Source organism: Spironucleus salmonicida, chromosome 6, assembly GCF_000497125.1.
Source record: "Spironucleus salmonicida strain ATCC 50377 chromosome 6, whole genome shotgun sequence".
In the NCBI taxonomy this organism is placed as follows: domain Eukaryota; phylum Fornicata; order Diplomonadida; family Hexamitidae; genus Spironucleus; species Spironucleus salmonicida.
This window is the reverse complement of record NC_090601.1, coordinates 1,183,593-1,208,913: the sequence shown is the minus strand read 5'-3', so window position 1 is coordinate 1,208,913 and position 25,321 is coordinate 1,183,593. Positions and strand designations below refer to the sequence as shown.

Here is a 25,321-nt window from a genome sequence, read left to right as displayed (position 1 = left end):
GCTCACTCGGAGTACCACGCGGGGTATTTACGCGACACAGTCAACCTCACTCGACAAACTCGAAGCCCTCGCCCAGGAAGCCGCCGCGGTGACGCGCGTCCTGCGTGAAGGGCCGGAAGGGCTCCGTCTGGCCCCAGGCGCACTGCAGCTGGCGCCCCATGCCGCGGTGCGGGACGAAGCACACGTGGAAGGAGCGGTCCGTCTGGCGGTCGAAGGAGGGCGCGGGGCGGTGGCCGCTGAAGGCCTGCACCTCGGGCGGCGGCAGGGGGCGCCTGCGGTAGTGGCGGGAGATGGCGGTGTTGCAGGCGTAGGACTTGGCCGTGGAGAACTGGTCGCGCATTGCGGTGGAGTGGTGCCGCCTCAGATTATGAATACCTTGCCCCGCGGCAGGCTCTGTCCGAACACCTCCACGCTCGCGGACCCCGTGAGGCTGGGAGCGTGGCCGGCTCGGGGCGCTGCGGGGAGGGACCGGCCCAGGCGGACGATACCGGACTGCGCCTGGAGCACCCGCTCCTGGGGGACGTGCTCGGGCTGCTTCGGCGCGCGGTGCCTGCGGTTCAGGCAGAAGACGACGCAGCACGCGCCCACGCCCAGGACCAGCACAGCACCGCCGGCGGCCAGGCCCAGTGCCAGGTCGCGCCTGAGCACGCATGCACCGCTGGTGTCGCAGAGGTAGAAGACGTTGCAGTTGCACTGCACTTGGTTTTGGGGCCGGGCCTAGTATGCGACGAACTGGGCCGACTGCATTTTGAATAATTAGGGAAGTGGAATACCGCATACAGAGGTATATACGGCGGTATTCGCGAAAGTATATATTGGGCGCAAAATAGTAACACCGCCGCCCAACACCTGCAAAACTCCCGGACCTGCGCTCAGAGTATGAACATCTCCGGAATTGTACTAATAAGTAGCTTTGTAAAATTTTGGGGACTGTATAGGCAAAGTATAGTATTTATATTTACTTACCCACTCTCAAAAATAAGTTTTACTTTAGAAAGTTTGTTCTATCGATTAAAATAGATATTTAATTTTAACTTGTTATCCAAAAACAGAAAAATTTAATCCTACTATTCACTCCTATTTTTATTTACTAACCAAACCATTCTCATAAAAATTTCATGTAGTACATATTTATGAAAATATTAGAGAACTTGTGTATAAAATGACAAATCATATAACTTTATTATTTATAGAAATAATTATAAAGGAATTAAAATGTTAAAAATAGAAATAATTAGTTCTTTATAAATACATATAAAAATAGATTAGAGTTTTACAAATATTATTATAAAATGAATCATTACATTAAAGCAGCAGATTTACTGCCAATAGCAGCCATTAAGCATAATTTATAGATATTATTAAAAAATGATGATATATACACTAAATTTCTCTCTACTTATTCATTTCATTTAGTGATAATGGAATAAAAAGTTAAGTCAAATTTATTTTAGAACACTAGTAATTTTTCGATAAATGAAAATACATATACTACAAAATTTAAACCTATACTAAGTGATATAGATTGCTCGTTCTCCTATTGTGAAGAGGCAATATCTCAAAAGAATTCTACAAATACTCCTACATTTGAACCTACCGTACTTAAAATAAATGATTTTTTAAACTAAAATGACTTTGTTATAAGAAATGAAAATTCTTAAAGTTAGCCCAACTAATCTCCATTAGCAAGAATTTTTATTAAGTGAAATTAAATTTTTCAGTAATCATATAAAAATGGCTCATATATATAATTTCATATATTAGACTTTTACTTACTGTTATATTAATATGTAAATTATGAAAATTTCCAATCAGTCTAAAAAATTTTCAAGTTTAGTTCCAAAAATACCTTCAAAGCCTTCTTTATCCCCAAATCCAGTTTTAATTTTTCGCTCCTAGCTAATTACATCAACCTATTTATACTTTAGACAACATAATAAACATGCCACGCCACGCAGTCTTTCTATTTCTATTTTTCCAGAATTATCTCCACTAGTAATTCTACTACATAGACCTTCTATATAATCGGTTATAACTTCAATATTTTCACCAAAGTTTTCCCTTTCGCTATATACTCCATTCAAATTTGTAGAAACTTTTTCATTTTCTGCTCCAAATTTTTATAATATTTAAGCTAAAACATCTTCAATTTTAACTACATTTTATGTTTTAGATTAGTTTTTCAAATTACTTATAGCTGTAATTATTATAGATTTATCGAAGTTAAACAAATAATTTAATTCATAACTAAGAAGAAAATCAAGTCCTGGAAATATTTACTCTATATTGTTTGAAGATACTTGGAGAGTAGAATTGTTTAATTGTGATATTTAAGCAATTGATCCATCTAAATTCTTTATACCTAAGCTTTTAGTTTCCAATTCGTTTAATATTTCCTCAGGGAATGATTTTTGAGCTAAAAAGTGCTTTAGTGATTAGAATGGAATTTCAAATTATAAATCTATTTTATATGCAAACTATTGTGTTGGAATAGGTCCAAAGACATTATATGATAATAATGATAATGGAACAAAAACTGAAGTTCTTAAACTCTAAAAATTATACTCTGAGCAGGCTAAAAATCCAATTTCTTGATAAGAGACAAAGAAATTTAACGGGAATGTAATAGTACATATTGTATTTATCTTTTTAAAAGAACGTACTTCATCAATTTAAAATATTGAGCCCTTATTATCAAAACTGGTTGTAAAATTTTAATTAAAAGCAGATAATTAAATTGTAAGATTTGTAACATTTAAAGAACTTTCAAATTCAATCTGAAATTAAGTTTCAATTCCATTTTATGTTGGTGTTATATTAGCAATTTTTATATTAAGATGCTAATCTACGTTCTCCTTATTTTCTTGATTTGTCTGCTAAAGTTCTTATTATAACTGTTCTTTAATCTATTTAGAAATTTATGAAGTTGGAATAGCAATAGGTTAAAATTTTGAAAAATTTTATTAGGTTGTACCGAAAAAGGAAACTTATTACAATCCTTCTGAATATGTTAAAATAAAATATCCAGGTTAATCTAAAATTAAAGGTGAGCTTTTCATATTTGATGCATGAAACTATTGAGATATTGAAAATGACGTTGAAATACAGATAGGAAACAATACCTAATTAAGTTAAAAGTTCGTTGCAGTTTATGCTTTTAAAGGAGCTTTAAATGTTTATTTTTGTTATATTTAATGTTTTGGGGTAATAATAAATTCATCTTCGTTCTCTTAAGGTTTCTCCTCTTCTTATTTAACTATTTTAAGAGACTAGTCGTCTTTTACTGTTTGTACAACTAATTTTTCACTAAAAATGCCTTTCCATTTAATTATTCCAGAACTTAAGATTTAGATAGAATTTTAAGTTAAAATCAAGGTAGATATTATTTCTGAATATTTTGTACTCTGGCTATAAATAAAACTCAGTTTAACTACAAGGTTATCTATTTTAACTTCTTTAACTAATTTTCCAGTTAAATCGAAGAATACTATGTTACGTGGTGTTACTACACAAATCTCTCCTGTCTTTTACGAATCTGAACGGAAAAATCTTCCACAATGTAATTATTATATTCTATCATTTAATACTACTTCAAATTTGACCTTTAATTTTTCTTCATCTTGTGATGCTAAAGAATTATCCTGCTATGTTAGTAAATCTTAAAAATCTATAGCAAGTACTGAATATTCGAAAGTTGATATAATTAAAGTATCAGAAAGCGGTGAATATGATATTGGTGAAGGGAGAGAATACCTAAAAGAAAGTTTAAGCTTAGCTAGAATTTTACGTTAAATTAATAGTAATTGTGAGTCAAAAGTTTTAATAATAAGATAGGAACTAATAAATGTTCTCTTGTTCTTATTTTCGTCTAGTTAAGTTTAAGGTCTATGTGCAACTGTAAATGAACCTATTTTATTTATTTAAATAGATACTAATTATTATAACTCAATTGAATTAGTCTATGACTTTTTTGGTTAAAGAATTTCTATAGAATTTGGATGAATAACAGCTAGCTCTAATCGTTCAGAATCATCCAAGGAATTATGCATAGATGAAAAAAATCCAACTTGTAATCCAACAATAGCAGACGAAGTTTAGTGGTTAATAAGCAAATCCTGCGGTGAAGGTGTTTGCGATACCTTAAAAATCTATATATTACCAGATGTTGACCCCGTAATTAGCTGCACTTATTTCATACGTAATAAATTTGCAGTTAATGTAGTATCAATATCTTATCCAATGTCAGACTAAATTGAACTGAGTGTTCGAATTGGGTACATTTATGAAGTGGTTTAAAAATCACAATTTATTTATATTTATAATATAATATTTCATTCAGGAACCTCTATAAATGGACGTTTTAGCTGAGTATTTTAAGTCAATTAGACCAGAGCCTTTTCCAGATCTTCTTTCTGCTATATAGTATATCCATTAAAATGTAATTGACCCGGTTCCTCTGTTAGAACAGTTAAACTTGGACGATTTTTTGGATTTTTTCGATGAATTTATTATATTAGATCAGGTTTTTTTCCAATTGGAGATGCTACAGGTTCTTACTTCCCATTTTAAACGATCCTAGCTTGAGTTTGAGCAGCAGGTAGAAACAGACCCAAAACTGTCCAACTAAACGGCAAAACGCGACTTCCTAGCGCCTGACTACTCAGCAATCTACACCTCTCTTGCTACTGCTGCCGCATCGAAATTTTTGATCGACGGAGCGGCAGATTTTCTCGCAGACAACTTCATTATGATATCTTCATATTAAGATTTCGCTCTTTCTTTCTACTGTAGTTTTGCGTACAATTTTTACATGCGGGCGGCGAAACTGAACAGCACAGCTATCCAGGAGCAGATCAGCAGCCTGTGCATCAAAATCCCAATTTCCTGCTCAAATTCGCTCCTTTTGGCCGTAGTTTTGAACGGTCAGCAGAAGGAGATCGTCGAGATTTCGACGAAATCGCGCGACTGGCTGCTCTCAGTTCTAGCTGCAGTTTTGACGCAAATCCACACCAAGTTCCTGCCCTTCCAGGACCGCTTTTTGCACGAAATTCTTGGCCAGAAGAAGAGCATCTCGACGGGGCTGGTACGCTTCATCAGCGAGCTCGGAACTGATATAGACGACTCGAATTCCGTTCCTATTCTCGTAGAATTCCTGATTGTGTGCTGCAAGAGTCAGAAAGTGGCCCAAATCGTCGGCGACAGCGCGATTTTCACGAACTGGGCCGAGGAGCTTGTTGGGAGTGGTGATATAAGGGTCGTGGAGCTCGGCAGGTCGATTTGCCGGGTGGTCGTCAAGAACGGCGCGGAGTTCGAGGGAAAAGCAAGGATTCTGAGGGTTCTGAGCGGCGGGAAGCGCGAGGCGTTCGCGGTCGCCATGGACACGAGGGTATGAGTGAGGAATGGATAAAAATCATTTTTTGACGCACAAGACGCCCGTCATGCTCTCGGTTGGCCTAAAAGTTCCGATCGTGGACACCAATGCCTGCGCAGTCTTCACGGTGCACAGAACGCCGGTTTGGCCGAGCTCCTGCAGCAACATTTTGTTGATTTCGAATTTTGCGTTATAGTTGTCGATTGTTAAGGTTCCGAAGCCGAATTCGACTTTTCCGTCTCTTCCAGCGCGCAAAAATCTCTTCAGCTCCAGCATAAAGAGCTCGTAGCCCTCTTTGCAGTCGCGGGGATCATAGCCTGCCAAGGAGCCGATAACGTTGAAATTTAGTCTGTTCATGGGACCGTGTTTGTCGATAAATGCCATGCCCTGGACGTCGAAGGACGACTGCTTTTGCAAAATGTGGGATTTAAGTTTGAAATCTTCTAAGAATTTGGTATCAAATACAAATCTGAGCTACCTAACAGGTTTTTCGTATGTTTTGTCGAAAGAGTTTTCGTAAAAAGCAGTACCAAATCCAGGGATGATAATACCCTTGCGAGCGCGAAGAGTGTCCATAGCATGGTTTTTAAGAGCTTCCATGGCGGCCGTGAGAATTTCGATTGCACGCTGACGATCAGGTATTTCAGGACGAAGTGAAATTTCATGAACTATTGAGCGGTTATCAAATTTTGTGTGAGGATTCATCATGGGCATTTTTTTAGAAGGGGAATGCGCGCAGTATAAAACAAAATATTTAATACTATAATATAATAATACTAATAAGTAGGTGAGTTATTTTACGTTTAACTGTATAATAATAACTTTTAAAATAAAAAAAGATAAAAGAATATCACGAAATTCGATTTTATCATTAAATGTAGTAAAAATAGTATCAATCATCTATAATAATATCAATATCATCATTTTTACCTAAAGATAACGAGGCTTTTTAGCTTTTGCTCAGATCTATATGGTTTTATAATTCTTTAAATGTCGAATCATTGTCAATGTCAAATGTTAGGTCTTTATCTTTTGATGATTTCTTGCTCATTGACTTTACAGGCATTCTTATTGTTATCAAAAAATAATTTATATATCATGTTATTAATAAAAGTGTTTTCAAAAAACTAATCAAATATTTTATAATATAATATTATAATATTTAGTCAAATCATTCCGTCGGTTTTAATATACTACCAATTTTTAGCTTCGATCACAAATTAATATTATCATTTGTTATCTACCTATACTAAAACCTATAATTACGGGTCTAGCATCGTATTTTTAATAAATAATGCTATTATACAGTTAAATTTAATTTATTGTCTATCTTAGTTATTAAAAAAAATGAAACTTTATGTACTATATGATTTATACATCATTTTATATATTTATCTCTTAATTATGAGAATTAAAAATTAGTTAGAATTACATTTTCTATTTGTTTTTTACCAAAGACTATGTTTATCTTTATTAAGATTATAGTATTATTTTTAATTAATTGTGACTCTCTATAATACCTTTTGTTGTTATACAAATATTAATATAAATATCCTTGTATCTTTCTCCGCTCCTTACCACTCCACTAATAATGTATAAAAATAACCTTTTCAATACATAAACAGCTATCCCAGAATAAGATCTACTTCGTGTTTATATTTGTGGTCCAACAGTATATAACTCTTCCCATCTTGGACATGCAAGGACTTATATTACTTTTGATATTATTCGTAATATTTTAGCGAAAGTGTTTAACAAAACTGTGATTTATCAACTGAATATAACAGATATTGATGATAAAATCATCAATCGTTCAAATGAAATGAAAATTCCTTTTACTGACCTAGTGAAGTAAAACGAAGACGCTTTCTTCAAAGATTTACAAGATCTCAACATCAACCCTCCATCAGTCATTACACGTGTTACTGAATTTGTACCCGAGATAATTGAGTTTATTAAGAAGATCATTGATAACAACTTTGCGTATCAATCAAACGGATCTGTTTATTTTGATGTTTAAGCATTCCAAGCTGCAGGTTTTACTTACCCAAAGCTCAGAATTTTTGATAATTCGAACTAAGTTGAGGCTAATAATGCAGCTGACGGTGCGTCTATGAAGAACAGGACCGAAGAGAAACGTTCTCCGTTCGATTTTGCGCTCTGGAAAGCTGCCAAGCCAGATGAGCCGTTTTGGGAATCAGAGTTCGGGAGAGGTAGGCCAGGCTGGCATATAGAGTGCTCTGTGATGTCATAGCAGGTTTTACTGAACAAATTCGATGGCTTCGATCTCCATTTGGGTGGAAAGGACCTCCAATTCCCCCATCACGCCAATGAAATCGCTCAGTTAGAAGCATTTTTAGGCAAAGAAGTTCTGGATACTCAATTCTGCGGAAACTGCATTTAAGGCTTCATGCACTCCGGACACTTGAGGATTGAAAACGAAATAATGTCAAAGTCTAAAATGAATTTTAAGACAATCCAGGACGTCTTGGAAAACTACAGCGCAAATCAGATTAGAATCTTGTTTTTACACGTCCCATACGCCTCTGACATCAACTACACGCTGGTTCAGCTCGATAACGCGGTTTCCATCGAGTCGAAAATCCGCTCATTCTTCTAAAATGTGCAAGTTTTCAAGCAGAGCCAAAAAGGCTACGCTCAGATGAAAGGGTCAGACTATGAGCTTCTAAAGCAGCTAATTGCTGTTAAAAGCTCAGTTTTGAGCGCCTTTAAGGCGGATTTTGACTACCCATCCGTTCTGAAGCAGCTGCTCTAATTTTTGGATACAATCAAGCAGTATTTGCATGGAACCCCACACATTCTACCACTGAGCCAGTCCGTTGAGTTTTTGAAGGCAAACTTCGAAATTTTGGGGCTCAAAATTGAAAATTAGGGGCAAAACGACTAGTTCGAAATTGTCAGAGTGCTGGCAAAATTCCGCCAAGATGTCAAGGCACAGAGCCTACAAAATGGCCAGATTTTGGCCTTGTGCGATGACCTGCGTGACAATCAGCTGCCAAATCTTGGATTTTTGATCGAGGATGCCGCAGAAATCACCATCAAGCAAATCGATGCTAGCCAGTACAAGGTTGATAGGCAGCGCGAGCTGCTCGAAAAGTAGGCCAAAACCGACCGCCAGAATGAGTTTAACAGGCAGAAACAGCTGAAACTAGACGCCGAGAGGCTCTTAGCGGCCGAAAAAGCAGAAGAAATGTTCAAGAACGACGAGAGCTACGGCGACTTCGACGAGAGGGGCATTCCGTAGAAGGTGAATGGGGAGGAGATCGCGAAGAGCAGGGGCAAGAAGCTGGTGAAGGAATGGGAGGCCAGGAAGAAGCTGAACGAAAAGTACTTTGGCAAGGAATGATATGTACAAAATCACTTTTTCAGGTTTTTGAGCAGCCACTGCTGGATGTGCTTTGTCTTGTATTTGTTGAAGAACGCTTCACATCTGAGCTGAAATTCGAATATGACCTGCGCAGTCACCTCGTAGAAGCAGAAACTGGCATAAACACGAAACTCAAAACACCAACCTAGAGTAAAATAAGAACAAACGTCTTATAATGACCAAGCTCAATGAGGTTCAGGCGATTTAGCAGGTTGAAGTAAATTTGGGTATAAATTAGCATTTCTATAGGTATGCCGGCATGAAAAACTACAAAAATACGCTCTGACTGCGAACTAATTTGTTGTAAATCCGGATAAATCATTAGAGATGATAAAAATAAACAATAATGATATATTGAATAAGAACGATATTTACGGGACTACTGCTAACAAAAGTGAAAATAATAACTGTTTAATATGAATTTTGACTAAATATAATGAGACTATATTAGAAATCAATAATAATATAACCTTTCATCTGTCATAAGTTTCAAACATGAAGTTTTAAAATTATGTTAAACAATTAGCATATGTTAAAATTTCTATATTACTAATTTTCAATTTGTTTGTTTCATAGGGGAAAATACTTTCAATTATTGCATAACATAGTAATGTATTTCCTGCGTAAGAAAAAGTATTAAAAACGATTTACAGGACTCTAGTATATTGAAATAAAATTTTCATTTAATATGTACCTAAAATAAATCTCATGTAATATTTAACCTTATCTTTTCGAAATCTACCCAAGTAGTGAACAATATAAGATAGTATCATGATTTAGAAATTGCTACAACTAATAGCATTCTGAAAATAGATCTACTATACGGTTTAAAATTTAAATAAGTAAATAACATATATATGGTTTACTCTAAATTACTATTCCATATGATATATTAATAAAAATTAAGTAAAAATAAGGGAAAAGTAGACTACAAGACATAGATATTAACTTTCTATACAAATCGAATTCATTAGAATATTTGGTGCATTACCTAGTGAAAATTAATGCCAATAGATATTTATAGACAATGCGATAACAAACATCCGATTCCAGTAGTGAAAAATTAAATACCTGGAACCTTAAAACAGAATTATTTATATTTTTGGGTTATACCATCAAATTCATAACTAAAAATCTACCAGCTGACGCTATTATTGCATATAAACCAAATAATACTTTAAGATACAAAATTGGTTTATATCTTGTTTAATACTCTTTCATTTTTTATTTAGATCTTCAATGTACGAGGATAGACTAATATACTATGTACCTATTTTGTATGAAGATAAAATTAATGCAATACTAAAAACGATAATCAGTAATATTAAATTATATATTTTTTCACTAGTTATAATATTATCATATGAAATTATATTTATTATTTGTTATTCCAAATTATATTTACTTCTATCTTATAATTTAGCCTTATTATTATAATAATTAATCAAATATTTTACAATTTATCTCAATATAAGTTGCTATCAATTAGCTTAAATCAAATTAAAAATATTGATAAATTAACTATATCTGATAATATAATCTCTTAATATATTAATATATCTGATTTAGATTTACTTAATAAGTATACACGATACTTTATTAGCATAAAATGTTCTCATTTAAATAATCTCAATACTTACGTATAAATATAATTTTTAAATTAACTAAATTGCAAATAATAAAACACTCATCATTCTCCTCTATTAATGATCATACTATACCAATAATTAAGTAAATTGTCAATGTAATCTTTAGGGTTAGAAGATCTTGCATAAAGTGAGAAAAGTTCATATATAAAATAAACTATTGAAAGCAAACATATGGTATATAATATAATAATCTTCCTATTTTGACTATCAATCCTTTCTTAACGATACTCCATTATTGCAGCAAGGTCACCCACAGAACTCATTTTTGGTAATTAACAAATTTTGATTATTATATTATATAATATTATGAAAATAATAGAATTTTTAGAGTCATTTTTAAATTGTTTTGTTTATATAATAATTATGAAAATTTAACTATAACGAAGTATAAATTATTTAATTACTTTTTAAATTCTATGTTCTAACTTGTTAAATAGAATATTTTAATGAATAATATGTTATATATAAATTCACATAATAACAATGTATTTGTGTTTTCTTATTAAAAGGAAGACACCCTAAAACATATTCTAATCAAATTTAATTACTCAAATCTACAAAATTCAATTGATTATAAAGTAAATAAATAATTTTTATTTAATAATTATGTAATTAAAAACTCATAACAGCTGAACCAAAACAGGTTTAGCAATAACTCCAGATATTACCTTTTCATTAATTTTTCCATTTATTTACTTCCTAAAAATTACTATTATACAAAGAAAGCAAATAAATGAATAAATAGTGAATACTGCAGCGAAACTAATGTTGTATAAGTTAAGTTATTGTTAACTTCCATCCTACCATGCTCCGAAAATACATCTTATGGCCCCCATTGATTAATTTTCAATACACGAGGTACATTATCCTAACTAACAGGAAAGTAAGCCGCAGTCTTCGTTAGTTTCACATCTTTAACCAAAAGGAGGTAAATTTTCAGCAATAGTACACTTATAATGATAACAAAACATGAATTTTCCACAACTTTAGTCATTAATGCATTGTACACAAGTTTCTAAATCTAATCTTTATTAATTTACAGGGCAACCACCATTAAATATTATAAGATTTTCACGGTAGGCTAAAGATTTTTTAATCATTTTATCTAGATTAATACTTTTGTTTTGTAAAAATTATTAACATTAATATTATACAAATATATTTATATATCAAATAATAAATGTTAAACTTATATTTAATAGTTATTATCAGTATATTATATTTTCTAAAATAATAACTGTATAGATAAAATAGTAATTTTTATCTCATTCAGTTTTTGTAAAGTATAGTAGAATACTGTGAAATGCTATTCTAATTTTAAAATACCATAAATATTATATAATAGAAATATATGTAAAATAAAAATTCTAATAGAGATTACAATTATTTTTTGTTAATTTTATAGGGATAAATAAATTGCTCACATTGATTGTCTATATAAAGTTTATTAATAATTAGTATTAATCATAATTAAATAATTCTAAAATTAATTTTTTGATGATGTATACGAGTTTGCATTTAACTACGCAATTTTGATACATCTTTATATAATGATGAAATAAATAATTGAAGGTTTATTAAAAATTCGTTTTAGATCTCTTTTATAATATATTTTCTGGTTATTTGTTTCAATATCATGTAATTATTAAAATATTACCCAATTATCCAATTGTTTTTAATATTTTTAATTAGTATTAGACAACCACCATCATATAACCTATTTAATAAATTCCCACCTAATGAAGAAAGTAACACTATTTTTCATTAATATACGTTATAGTATGCTGTTTCTGCATTTAATTTACGAAAACTTTATTAAAAATTTTACATGCACAAAGATCCATCTAGAAATTATGAATCTGCACAGTAAGCACATTTAGTATTTTAAAGCTCTGTAAACAAGTATCACAATGTTTTATATTTGTAATACATAAATCATAATTTTGTGTATTGATACAATAATATTATAATTATTAGTATTTATAGCACATCTTAATTTAACTATTTTCGCAAAATCTACCTAATGATTCGAGATTAATCCATAACGCCTAAGATATACCGACAATTCCCAGCTGCAATCATGGAGTCCAGCAGGATCTGAACTTGCAGAGCAGGCAATAACTGTGAAACTGACCATAGGAGGTGCAAACCAGAGCTAGGATAGCGTGTAACCGATGCATGTATAGATGTTGAATGAGATGCAGTTCATCTGGCATGACGCATGTCTATGGATCTGCATGTCTGGAAACCTGGCGTTGAAGTAGTTCTCGTGAAATTGCAGTTCAACTCCTTGGATGATCCACCATACCAGTGTTTGCAGAGATAAATGACTGTGATAACTAGTGGTGTTAGGTAGAATTTGCCGGGTTGGTAGGAGTTCATGGCGTGGGAGAACGTGGAGGTAATTTTTTAAAAATATATTTAGATCTAAAATATGACACTCGAGAAGAATTACTATTTAAATAAATTTTTACTTTGCGAGAGATTAAATGATAAATACGAAAAGTAAATTTTTTAAATGAAATATGCATATATTCATATCATGACTGTTTGTATGATAAGTTTAAAAAACAAACAAGCACAATTAGAAACTGTTGGTAATTATAATGGGACAATACTTATTTTCTTATTTGAAATTTATTTTTATTTATCTTAGGGGAAATATTGATATTTTGTATATGCTTAAATTATTTTTCTTTATTGATAAATATTATCTAAATAATAATATGTAAAAATTGATATAGAGTTTGATTTAAAATGATTTATTTTATATAGATTATATTATTCTATCTATAATCCCACTTCAAATGTCTAAACAAAATAGTCTGTTTTAATCATTCTGTTAAAGTACTGACTAGTTTGGTTTAAGTGTAAACATTTTACGTGGCAATATCGGTGAAGATATTTTTGGTAGGTCATATCCCTAGTTTAATTTATTGTAAATGATATTAGGGATTTCATATAGAGGAGAAGTTAATAAATAGGAAATTAAATAAGTTCCAGGAAGGTTGAGACCTTGAATTAAATATAATAACTCAACCATGCCATAATATGATAAAATATCCATAACTAACAAATTGTATTATTTACTGATTTTTAAAAACATAAAAATTTAGTACAATATTACAAGGTTCTTATTTCTTAAATAAAATTATCACAACCAATAATGTTTTAAGATTCTTATTTTTAAATATCCAAACACTTAAGTTAGCAAAAAACATTAAATGTCATTAATGATAGCCTTCCCCAACCAAACCCTTTTTCTTCTGGAAATACAAGAACACCATAACACCAAGTACACCCAAAACACCACATAATATTGCCATCACAATACCAATGATAAAACCTATAGACATCCCACTTTTAGCTTAAATATCTATATCATGAGTTTTTAAACAGAGTGTCCCAATCTTCTTGTATCCATCCGCACATTGAACACATTTATCAGACTACATTTTAAAGCCTATCAGGCAATAGCTACATTATGAAAAGTCACTATTGCAGAACTCACAATTATCCGCCTCGCCACACTCACACTATCGCTACTGACCACTATAGCAAGATTTAACAGTACCATCATCACAAAATTACCCTTGTAATGGGTGCTGAAAGCAGGTCTAAACACATTTTCCCAAGATTGATAGGTAGAATCCTGGAGTACACCTATCACAGTACATATCGGAGTCGCACGTAGCGCAGGCTACTGAACATTGCCTACATTTGCCTTCTATGCAAAAAAGTTTTTCGTTTCTGCAGTCTGCTTTATTTCTGCATTGTGTCGGAGCGCAGAAAACATCAATTGGCACAAGACCATCGCTGCAGGCTTTACAACTGCTATTATCACAATCGGTACAACCAGAAGAGCATGCTTAGCATATATCTCCATACGCGAAATATCCTTTTCTGCACTGACTGCAGGTGCTATTTTAGCAAATTTAGCATCCTTCATAAGGTGTTCCATCTCTGCAGTTGCAATCGATGCTTAGTGATAGATTTTCTACACATGATATACATAACTAATCATTGGGACTTGTGGGGGTTGCACTGCACAGGGTGTTTGAAATGCATGTGTTCTGGTTGAGAGAACATGTAGACTGGGTCATTTAAGGCAAATATTTAAAATGATTATTTAATAGATAATACATGATCGTGAGTATTTCTACACGAACATATTTACTACTAATACTAATATCTATCAATATTATTTTTTTACGAGTTTTTGTAAATTAATATATTTATACACTTAAAAAAGTATAATTTAAGAAACCACTCATCATACCTCACTCCCTTCTTTTTCAATTTTCAATACTTCACCTTTCCATTCAGGACCACCTCTTTCCTCTAAAAAGCTATAAACGCAGCAAACACACTGGTAAAAGTCACGAGAAATGTCGCTAAGAATACTTGAAATTGATTAAAATTAGTTTGTTGAATGTCTTAAAATTTTACTTATCATAGCACAGCACCTAGCCACTTATAATGCAAAAAGCACTTTTTCACTAGGTTAATAGACACTATTACTAATTTATATGTATTATTATATATTCTAAGTCAAATAACTCTAAAACTGCAAAGGTGTAGTATCATTAAATAGTTAATTATATTGTTACTAAATTAAAGTAATCCCTAACTGCTGAATAATATTAACAGGATCAACTAAGCACTAAAAGACAGTTACATCACTATCTGTTAATAATGTTTCAGAAACTAGTTTTTTAGACTCAAAATATGGAAAATCTAATCGTTATGGCACAACGTAAAACTGTTTGGTAAAATTTTAATTAAAATACAAAAATGACTATTTTCTACACCTCCATTATGGGTCCCTAGCACCACTTTTCATCAAATTCATAAAAAAAATTGATTTTTCGCTTATAGCAATAATATCTCCAGCCAGAAGTCGATACACAGAAATTGAATTTACTATTTTTATTTCGAAAAGCAAATCATAAATTTCTTACTAGAACCCATCAAAATCAGAAAGAAGAGAAATATTGAAAAGAATTTAAATTATAAATGAACGAACAAGTTTGTTTTAAACAGGTGGTGGTTAAGAAGACTGTATTTAAGGGGTTAGCATTGGGTTGAATTATTAGCTTTCCATTCCCTTTTTAATTTTATCAAAGATCTCAAAATTATTCAGTTAATTAATATTTATTACTGCTTTATGCAAATATGAAAAAATGTCACCTAAAAATTTATTCTATACCAAATTTCGGTTTTGAACAATAATCTAGCAAATTCGAGAAATATGTAACTATGCTAAAAGGCTACAATTTTGAAGTAATTCTGATCTTAAGAATTACTAGAAAACTCTTAAAATTTCACTATTCAGAACATTAGTTTTAACTGTAAAGTAACATATAATTTCTAATATTTACTCATATTATTGTTAATTTAATTTTTATGCAGTGGAATTTTAAAGAATTTTAATAAAAATCTGCAATATTTAAGTAGATTTGATTGATATAGCAGCAAAAATCTAAAGGGCTTCTGGGTTTAATTATTCTGCCAATTATTGGAGTGATATAACTAAATTAATAACATTTTAAGAAATTGTAATTTATGGGTGAATGAGAGGCTCTTATTATTGTTTAGAGGTTGGACAGATTCGATTAATGTAGTTATTGTGTAGATCATCAAAATATTTTTATGAATCAAGAAACTAAAATTTACCTGTATCTACTAATGAAAGAATCCCATTTGTTACAGGAGATAAGAAATCTTACTCTGATAGCTTTATTCTAATCTAATTTGATAGTTATAGCGACTCTTATTAAGTTACATTTAATAACTGAGGTAAAAGGGCAGCGTATGATATTAAAATAGTATTATTTTATTAATTTTCTTATAAATATAGCTTAAGGCTTCCAAATACAAATTTAGAAAATCTTTAGAGTAGGACTCTAAGTATTCCAACTGAGTCAACAATTACTTATTTGTCTGTCTCAAATTTTTTAATTAGAGATAATAATAGCTATGTTAAAAGTTAAGAAGTATCTGACATGACATTTTCATTATACTATATTTTTTTGATGATTTATATTGCTATAACGGCATGAGTTGACGTTTCTGAAAATTATGAAAGAAGTTAAATTAGTTATTATAATTAATTAAGATTATAGAAAGGCAATCTGAAGTCTTATTATAAAGCAACGTTGACTAATGGAATAGATTTTGTTTAAAGTGCCTAAAGCATTAAAATTATGGAATGGATAATATTATTATATATTGTATATAATAAATAGAATTTAGAACTAAAAGTTTATATTATTAATAAAATTTATATAAGCAATTTCATTGAATCGAATTGTTAAAGGTTATTATTAACTATTCTAAAACCATATTCATATTAACAATTACCTATCTAAGTAATACTCTTACTTTTTATTTCCTAGATTCAATTATATTCAAGGTATATCATAATCGTTGAGTTTTAAGAACATCCCTGATTTAATATTAAATAATTTTAAATAAGTATATTTATCAGTTTATAGATATTATCGTAAAATTTATTAAATATATTGTCTAAAATATAATAATAAAATATATTATCTTGTTAATATCTATATTAAAAATAATAAATATTGTCTACAAAATTAACCTAAGCAAATAAATTCCTATTATTTCATATGAAATATAAATATTAACTAAAATAAGAAAAAATTATAAATATCACAATATAATAATAATAATAATATTGTTATTGAAGAAAAACTAAATAAATAGCCTATATATTATACATAATTATAATAAAATTTATTTCTATTTATAAAATATGGAAGATATTAGAGCTTAGATTTAATTAAATGCAATATAAAAGAAAAAGGAGTAGAAGCTTTAAAGTAGGACATCATCAGCAGGTAAACAACTTAGAGCCAATGTAGATCATCTTGGTCCAAAAGATTATGTCACTGGAAAATCAACTTTTCGAAATACCCATGGGAATATACATCCTAAGCTACCAGATTAACAAAATATCACACCAGGGTTTTACTTTTTCCCGAAAAAAGAAACACCTGTTGGTGGATTCATAGGTGAGAAGCATGAGACACTTCACAAGTAAAGAATACCAGGTCCTGGAACTTATGAAAATAAAAGATAAATTTTTAATTTATCTAGATCATTACCCTTCTCCCAGTCTGAGGTCAAGCAACCCAGATAGACGGCCGGCCCCAGTGACTACAACCCCAATCTCGAACGCAGTGTCCTAGGCGGAAATATTGGAAACAAAATGGCAGCACCTGCCAAGAAGGCCACTCCAGGCCCAGGTGCCTATGAGGCGAAACAGCGCGAGGTGAACCCAAGTACCATTGCCGTCAGACGCGATGCACCCGTGAACTAAGGTCCCGGCCCAGCCGACTACCAGGCCCCCGCAGTCTGGGAAGCTAAAGGCGGCATGATGCCTTAGAGCGACCGGGATAACGCCCGCCCCGAGGTAAATGACATCCCCATGATAGCAGCCGGCTCCACCCTCACTTCTAAGGGCGGTGCGATCTATGACAAGCGAGAGGCCGCGATCGAGCCTACTCCTGGCCCCTATAACGTCCGTCCTCAGCCCACAGCGGCTGGCGCATATATTGGTGACCGCCACGCGGATCCACACCAGGATAGGAAGCCCGGCCCAGGCGCGTATGACCAGAGCAGAGAGGGCATTTTCGACGCCAAGGTTCAGCCCTTCTCCCAGTCTGAGGTCAAGCAACCCAGATAGACGGCCGGCCCCAGTGACTACAACCCCAATCTCGAACGCAGTGTCCTAGGCGGAAATATTGGAAACAAAATGGCAGCACCTGCCAAGAAGGCCACTCCAGGCCCAGGTGCCTATGAGGCGAAACAGCGCGAGGTGAACCCAAGTACCATTGCCGTCAGACGCGATGCACCCGTGAACTAAGGTCCCGGCCCAGCCGACTACCAGGCCCCCGCAGTCTGGGAAGCTAAAGGCGGCATGATGCCTTAGAGCGACCGGGATAACGCCCGCCCCGAGGTAAATGACATCCCCATGATAGCAGCCGGCTCCACCCTCACTTCTAAGGGCGGTGCGATCTATGACAAGCGAGAGGCCGCGATCGAGCCTACTCCTGGCCCCTATAACGTCCGTCCTCAGCCCACAGCGGCTGGCGCATATATTGGTGACCGCCACGCGGATCCACACCAGGATAGGAAGCCCGGCCCAGGCGCGTATGACCAGAGCAGAGAGGGCATTTTCGACGCCAAGGTTCAGCCCTTCTCCCAGTCTGAGGTCAAGCAACCCAGATAGACGGCCGGCCCCAGTGACTACAACCCCAATCTCGAACGCAGTGTCCTAGGCGGAAATATTGGAAACAAAATGGCAGCACCTGCCAAGAAGGCCACTCCAGGCCCAGGTGCCTATGAGGCGAAACAGCGCGAGGTGAACCCAAGTACCATTGCCGTCAGACGCGATGCACCCGTGAACTAAGGTCCCGGCCCAGCCGACTACCAGGCCCCCGCAGTCTGGGAAGCTAAAGGCGGCATGATGCCTTAGAGCGACCGGGATAACGCCCGCCCCGAGGTAAATGACATCCCCATGATAGCAGCCGGCTCCACCCTCACTTCTAAGGGCGGTGCGATCTATGACAAGCGAGAGGCCGCGATCGAGCCTACTCCTGGCCCCTATAACGTCCGTCCTCAGCCCACAGCGGCTGGCGCATATATTGGTGACCGCCACGCGGATCCACACCAGGATAGGAAGCCCGGCCCAGGCGCGTATGACCAGAGCAGAGAGGGCATTTTCGACGCCAAGGTTCAGCCCTTCTCCCAGTCTGAGGTCAAGCAACCCAGATAGACGGCCGGCCCCAGTGACTACAACCCCAATCTCGAACGCAGTGTCCTAGGCGGAAATATTGGAAACAAAATGGCAGCACCTGCCAAGAAGGCCACTCCAGGCCCAGGTGCCTATGAGGCGAAACAGCGCGAGGTGAACCCAAGTACCATTGCCGTCAGACGCGATGCACCCGTGAACTAAGGTCCCGGCCCAGCCGACTACCAGGCCCCCGCAGTCTGGGAAGCTAAAGGCGGCATGATGCCTTAGAGCGACCGGGATAACGCCCGCCCCGAGGTAAATGACATCCCCATGATAGCAGCCGGCTCCACCCTCACTTCTAAGGGCGGTGCGATCTATGACAAGCGAGAGGCCGCGATCGAGCCTACTCCTGGCCCCTATAACGTCCGTCCTCAGCCCACAGCGGCTGGCGCATATATTGGTGACCGCCACGCGGATCCACACCAGGATAGGAAGCCCGGCCCAGGCGCGTATGACCAGAGCAGAGAGGGCATTTTCGACGCCAAGGTTCAGCCCTTCTCCCAGTCTGAGGTCAAGCAACCCAGATAGACGGCCGGCCCCAGTGACTACAACCCCAATCTCGAACGCAGTGTCCTAGGCGGAAATATTGGAAACAAAATGGCAGCACCTGCCAAGAAGGCCACTCCAGGCCCAGGTGCCTATGAGGCGAAACAGCGCGAGGTGAACCCAAGTACCATTGCCGTCAGACGCGATGCACCCGTGAACTAAGGTCCCGGCCCAGCCGACTACCAGGCCCCCGCAGTCTGGGAAGCTAAAGGCGGCATGATGCCTTAGAGCGACCGGGATAACGCCCGCCCCGAGGTAAATGACATCCCCATGATAGCAGCCGGCTCCACCCTCACTTCTAAGGGCGGTGCGATCTATGACAAGCGAGAGGCCGCGATCGAGCCTACTCCTGGCCCCTATAACGTCCGTCCTCAGCCCACAGCGGCTGGCGCATATATTGGTGACCGCCACGCGGATCCACACCAGGATAGGAAGCCCGGCCCAGGCGCGTATGACCAGAGCAGAGAGGGCATTTTCGACGCCAAGGTTCAGCCCTTCTCCCAGTCTGAGGTCAAGCAACCCAGATAGACGGCCGGCCCCAGTGACTACAACCCCAATCTCGAACGCAGTGTCCTAGGCGGAAATATTGGAAACAAAATGGCAGCACCTGCCAAGAAGGCCACTCCAGGCCCAGGTGCCTATGAGGCGAAACAGCGCGAGGTGAACCCAAGTACCATTGCCGTCAGACGCGATGCACCCGTGAACTAAGGTCCCGGCCCAGCCGACTACCAGGCCCCCGCAGTCTGGGAAGCTAAAGGCGGCATGATGCCTTAGAGCGACCGGGATAACGCCCGCCCCGAGGTAAATGACATCCCCATGATAGCAGCCGGCTCCACCCTCACTTCTAAGGGCGGTGCGATCTATGACAAGCGAGAGGCCGCGATCGAGCCTACTCCTGGCCCCTATAACGTCCGTCCTCAGCCCACAGCGGCTGGCGCATATATTGGTGACCGCCACGCGGATCCACACCAGGATAGGAAGCCCGGCCCAGGCGCGTATGACCAGAGCAGAGAGGGCATTTTCGACGCCAAGGTTCAGCCCTTCTCCCAGTCTGAGGTCAAGCAACCCAGATAGACGGCCGGCCCCAGTGACTACAACCCCAATCTCGAACGCAGTGTCCTAGGCGGAAATATTGGAAACAAAATGGCAGCACCTGCCAAGAAGGCCACTCCAGGCCCAGGTGCCTATGAGGCGAAACAGCGCGAGGTGAACCCAAGTACCATTGCCGTCAGACGCGATGCACCCGTGAACTAAGGTCCCGGCCCAGCCGACTACCAGGCCCCCGCAGTCTGGGAAGCTAAAGGCGGCATGATGCCTTAGAGCGACCGGGATAACGCCCGCCCCGAGGTAAATGACATCCCCATGATAGCAGCCGGCTCCACCCTCACTTCTAAGGGCGGTGCGATCTATGACAAGCGAGAGGCCGCGATCGAGCCTACTCCTGGCCCCTATAACGTCCGTCCTCAGCCCACAGCGGCTGGCGCATATATTGGTGACCGCCACGCGGATCCACACCAGGATAGGAAGCCCGGCCCAGGCGCGTATGACCAGAGCAGAGAGGGCATTTTCGACGCCAAGGTTCAGCCCTTCTCCCAGTCTGAGGTCAAGCAACCCAGATAGACGGCCGGCCCCAGTGACTACAACCCCAATCTCGAACGCAGTGTCCTAGGCGGAAATATTGGAAACAAAATGGCAGCACCTGCCAAGAAGGCCACTCCAGGCCCAGGTGCCTATGAGGCGAAACAGCGCGAGGTGAACCCAAGTACCATTGCCGTCAGACGCGATGCACCCGTGAACTAAGGTCCCGGCCCAGCCGACTACCAGGCCCCCGCAGTCTGGGAAGCTAAAGGCGGCATGATGCCTTAGAGCGACCGGGATAACGCCCGCCCCGAGGTAAATGACATCCCCATGATAGCAGCCGGCTCCACCCTCACTTCTAAGGGCGGTGCGATCTATGACAAGCGAGAGGCCGCGATCGAGCCTACTCCTGGCCCCTATAACGTCCGTCCTCAGCCCACAGCGGCTGGCGCATATATTGGTGACCGCCACGCGGATCCACACCAGGATAGGAAGCCCGGCCCAGGCGCGTATGACCAGAGCAGAGAGGGCATTTTCGACGCCAAGGTTCAGCCCTTCTCCCAGTCTGAGGTCAAGCAACCCAGATAGACGGCCGGCCCCAGTGACTACAACCCCAATCTCGAACGCAGTGTCCTAGGCGGAAATATTGGAAACAAAATGGCAGCACCTGCCAAGAAGGCCACTCCAGGCCCAGGTGCCTATGAGGCGAAACAGCGCGAGGTGAACCCAAGTACCATTGCCGTCAGACGCGATGCACCCGTGAACTAAGGTCCCGGCCCAGCCGACTACCAGGCCCCCGCAGTCTGGGAAGCTAAAGGCGGCATGATGCCTTAGAGCGACCGGGATAACGCCCGCCCCGAGGTAAATGACATCCCCATGATAGCAGCCGGCTCCACCCTCACTTCTAAGGGCGGTGCGATCTATGACAAGCGAGAGGCCGCGATCGAGCCTACTCCTGGCCCCTATAACGTCCGTCCTCAGCCCACAGCGGCTGGCGCATATATTGGTGACCGCCACGCGGATCCACACCAGGATAGGAAGCCCGGCCCAGGCGCGTATGACCAGAGCAGAGAGGGCATTTTCGACGCCAAGGTTCAGCCCTTCTCCCAGTCTGAGGTCAAGCAACCCAGATAGACGGCCGGCCCCAGTGACTACAACCCCAATCTCGAACGCAGTGTCCTAGGCGGAAATATTGGAAACAAAATGGCAGCACCTGCCAAGAAGGCCACTCCAGGCCCAGGTGCCTATGAGGCGAAACAGCGCGAGGTGAACCCAAGTACCATTGCCGTCAGACGCGATGCACCCGTGAACTAAGGTCCCGGCCCAGCCGACTACCAGGCCCCCGCAGTCTGGGAAGCTAAAGGCGGCATGATGCCTTAGAGCGACCGGGATAACGCCCGCCCCGAGGTAAATGACATCCCCATGATAGCAGCCGGCTCCACCCTCACTTCTAAGGGCGGTGCGATCTATGACAAGCGAGAGGCCGCGATTGAGCCTACTCCTGGCCCCTATAACGTCCGTCCTCAGCCCACAGCGGCTGGCGCATATATTGGTGACCGCCACGCGGATCCACACCAGGATAGGAAGCCCGGCCCAGGCGCGTATGACCAGAGCAGAGAGGGCATTTTCGACGCCAAGGTTCAGCCCTTCTCCCAGTCTGAGGTCAAGCAACCCAGATAGACGGCCGGCCCCAGTGACTACAACCCTAATCTCGAACGCAGTGTCCTAGGCGGAAATATTGGAAACAAAATGGCAGCACCTGCCAAGAAGGCCACTCCAGGCCCAGGTGCCTATGAGGCGAAACAGCGCGAGGTGAACCCAAGTACCATTGCCGTCAGACGCGATGCACCCGTGAACTAAGGTCCCGGCCCAGCCGACTACCAGGCCCCCGCAGTCTGGGAAGCTAAAGGCGGCATGATGCCTTAGAGCGACCGGGATAACGCCCGCCCCGAGGTAAATGACATCCCCATGATAGCAGCCGGCTCCACCCTCACTTCTAAGGGCGGTGCGATCTATGACAAGCGAGAGGCCGCGATTGAGCCTACTCCTGGCCCCTATAACGTCCGTCCTCAGCCCACAGCGGCTGGCGCATATATTGGTGACCGCCACGCGGATCCACACCAGGATAGGAAGCCCGGCCCAGGCGCGTATGACCAGAGCAGAGAGGGCATTTTCGACGCCAAGGTTCAGCCCTTCTCCCAGTCTGAGGTCAAGCAACCCAGATAGACGGCCGGCCCCAGTGACTACAACCCTAATCTCGAACGCAGTGTCCTAGGCGGAAATATTGGAAACAAAATGGCAGCACCTGCCAAGAAGGCCACTCCAGGCCCAGGTGCCTATGAGGCGAAACAGCGCGAGGTGAACCCAAGTACCATTGCCGTCAGACGCGATGCACCCGTGAACTAAGGTCCCGGCCCAGCCGACTACCAGGCCCCCGCAGTCTGGGAAGCTAAAGGCGGCATGATGCCTTAGAGCGACCGGGATAACGCCCGCCCCGAGGTAAATGACATCCCCATGATAGCAGCCGGCTCCACCCTCACTTCTAAGGGCGGTGCGATCTATGACAAGCGAGAGGCCGCGATCGAGCCTACTCCTGGCCCCTATAACGTCCGTCCTCAGCCCACAGCGGCTGGCGCATATATTGGTGACCGCCACGCGGATCCACACCAGGATAGGAAGCCCGGCCCAGGCGCGTATGACCAGAGCAGAGAGGGCATTTTCGACGCCAAGGTTCAGCCCTTCTCCCAGTCTGAGGTCAAGCAACCCAGATAGACGGCCGGCCCCAGTGACTACAACCCCAATCTCGAACGCAGTGTCCTAGGCGGAAATATTGGAAACAAAATGGCAGCACCTGCCAAGAAGGCCACTCCAGGCCCAGGTGCCTATGAGGCGAAACAGCGCGAGGTGAACCCAAGTACCATTGCCGTCAGACGCGATGCACCCGTGAACTAAGGTCCCGGCCCAGCCGACTACCAGGCCCCCGCAGTCTGGGAAGCTAAAGGCGGCATGATGCCTTAGAGCGACCGGGATAACGCCCGCCCCGAGGTAAATGACATCCCCATGATAGCAGCCGGCTCCACCCTCACTTCTAAGGGCGGTGCGATCTATGACAAGCGAGAGGCCGCGATCGAGCCTACTCCTGGCCCCTATAACGTCCGTCCTCAGCCCACAGCGGCTGGCGCATATATTGGTGACCGCCACGCGGATCCACACCAGGATAGGAAGCCCGGCCCAGGCGCGTATGACCAGAGCAGAGAGGGCATTTTCGACGCCAAGGTTCAGCCCTTCTCCCAGTCTGAGGTCAAACCTTTAAAAATTACAGCTGGTCCAGGAGATTATTAAATCTCACGATAAAAATCAGGTGAACTCCTTATACATGAAAGATTTCCAAAGGCATAAAAAGAAGTGACACCCGCGCCTGGAGAATATGCTGGATAATCCACTCTTTTAAATAAATAATAGACTATAGCTGTGCGGTAAGATATAATATTTTAAGATGCCCCTGGCCCATCAGACTATATCAAGTAGAAGAAATGGTGATGTATTTTGTCAATATTACGATTAAGATATAATTTACTTGAATAAATTAAAGGCTAAATTTTATAGATTTATAAATATTTACCTTTCTTGTTCATTCTTCTACCATCATGTTAAAATATATCAGAACAAGACTATAACATGTGTGACTTATACCATTTTATTAAAATTATAATATATATAAAATAATCATATCATTATTAGTTTAAGGAAATATACATGAAAATGATTCAAATAAGTACAATATATAAGTATTCTTGCGAAATAGTTTCAAGTTTACTAGTTTTCACCAATTATGTACTTAAGTTTTGCCTACTGGAATCTATCAGTCAATTTTTGTTAATAAATATTAGTCATAATTTAAGAGTAATATCTAATGAAATATGATCTTATAATTTATTACTGTAACTTCTTATTTAATTAAAAATAAA

The 25,321-nt window shown here is 39.4% G+C and overlaps 9 protein-coding genes and 2 pseudogenes across 9 annotated transcripts; 3 read left to right on the top strand and 8 right to left on the bottom strand. All coding sequences in view use genetic code 6, as the record gives it.

Moving 5' to 3' along the window:
* Positions 1 to 46: 46 nt before the first annotated feature.
* SS50377_26329 (uncharacterized protein) lies at positions 47 to 340 on the bottom strand (the record flags this gene model as incomplete). Its single annotated transcript, XM_067910137.1, has 1 exon — positions 47 to 340. One exon carries the CDS (start codon positions 338 to 340, stop codon positions 47 to 49), a length of 294 nt encoding a protein of 97 aa, XP_067762893.1.
* Positions 341 to 360: 20 nt separating this feature from the next.
* Positions 361 to 903, bottom strand: SS50377_26328 (Hypothetical protein; annotated as a pseudogene).
* A 908-nt stretch (positions 904 to 1,811) lies between these two features.
* Positions 1,812 to 4,280, bottom strand: SS50377_26327 (PTHB1 N-terminus-containing protein; the record flags this gene model as incomplete). The annotated part of the gene is made up of 1 exon (XM_067910136.1): positions 1,812 to 4,280. The coding sequence occupies one exon, from the start codon at positions 4,278 to 4,280 to the stop codon at positions 1,812 to 1,814; it is 2,469 nt and encodes an 822-aa protein (XP_067762892.1).
* Positions 4,281 to 4,351: 71 nt separating this feature from the next.
* SS50377_26326 (uncharacterized protein) lies at positions 4,352 to 5,392 on the top strand (the record flags this gene model as incomplete). Its single annotated transcript, XM_067910135.1, has 1 exon — positions 4,352 to 5,392. The coding sequence occupies one exon, from the start codon at positions 4,352 to 4,354 to the stop codon at positions 5,390 to 5,392; it is 1,041 nt and encodes a 346-aa protein (XP_067762891.1).
* Positions 5,393 to 5,410: 18 nt separating this feature from the next.
* On the bottom strand, positions 5,411 to 6,085 carry SS50377_26325 (uncharacterized protein; the record flags this gene model as incomplete). The annotated part of the gene is made up of 1 exon (XM_067910134.1): positions 5,411 to 6,085. One exon carries the CDS (start codon positions 6,083 to 6,085, stop codon positions 5,411 to 5,413), a length of 675 nt encoding a protein of 224 aa, XP_067762890.1.
* An 877-nt stretch (positions 6,086 to 6,962) lies between these two features.
* SS50377_26324 (Cysteinyl-tRNA synthetase) lies at positions 6,963 to 8,738 on the top strand (the record flags this gene model as incomplete). Its single annotated transcript, XM_067910133.1, has 1 exon — positions 6,963 to 8,738. One exon carries the CDS (start codon positions 6,963 to 6,965, stop codon positions 8,736 to 8,738), a length of 1,776 nt encoding a protein of 591 aa, XP_067762889.1.
* Positions 8,739 to 10,449: 1,711 nt separating this feature from the next.
* Positions 10,450 to 10,671, bottom strand: SS50377_26323 (uncharacterized protein; the record flags this gene model as incomplete). Its single annotated transcript, XM_067910132.1, has 1 exon — positions 10,450 to 10,671. The coding sequence occupies one exon, from the start codon at positions 10,669 to 10,671 to the stop codon at positions 10,450 to 10,452; it is 222 nt and encodes a 73-aa protein (XP_067762888.1).
* A 357-nt stretch (positions 10,672 to 11,028) lies between these two features.
* On the bottom strand, positions 11,029 to 11,508 carry SS50377_26322 (Cysteine-rich membrane protein 2; annotated as a pseudogene).
* A 2,127-nt stretch (positions 11,509 to 13,635) lies between these two features.
* On the bottom strand, positions 13,636 to 14,511 carry SS50377_26321 (Cysteine-rich membrane protein 2; the record flags this gene model as incomplete). Its single annotated transcript, XM_067910131.1, has 1 exon — positions 13,636 to 14,511. The coding sequence occupies one exon, from the start codon at positions 14,509 to 14,511 to the stop codon at positions 13,636 to 13,638; it is 876 nt and encodes a 291-aa protein (XP_067762887.1).
* Positions 14,512 to 14,681: 170 nt separating this feature from the next.
* Positions 14,682 to 16,415, bottom strand: SS50377_26320 (uncharacterized protein; the record flags this gene model as incomplete). The annotated part of the gene is made up of 1 exon (XM_067910130.1): positions 14,682 to 16,415. The coding sequence occupies one exon, from the start codon at positions 16,413 to 16,415 to the stop codon at positions 14,682 to 14,684; it is 1,734 nt and encodes a 577-aa protein (XP_067762886.1).
* A 771-nt stretch (positions 16,416 to 17,186) lies between these two features.
* Positions 17,187 to 24,893, top strand: SS50377_26319 (SHIPPO 1-like protein; the record flags this gene model as incomplete). The annotated part of the gene is made up of 1 exon (XM_067910129.1): positions 17,187 to 24,893. One exon carries the CDS (start codon positions 17,187 to 17,189, stop codon positions 24,891 to 24,893), a length of 7,707 nt encoding a protein of 2,568 aa, XP_067762885.1.
* Positions 24,894 to 25,321: the final 428 nt, after the last annotated feature.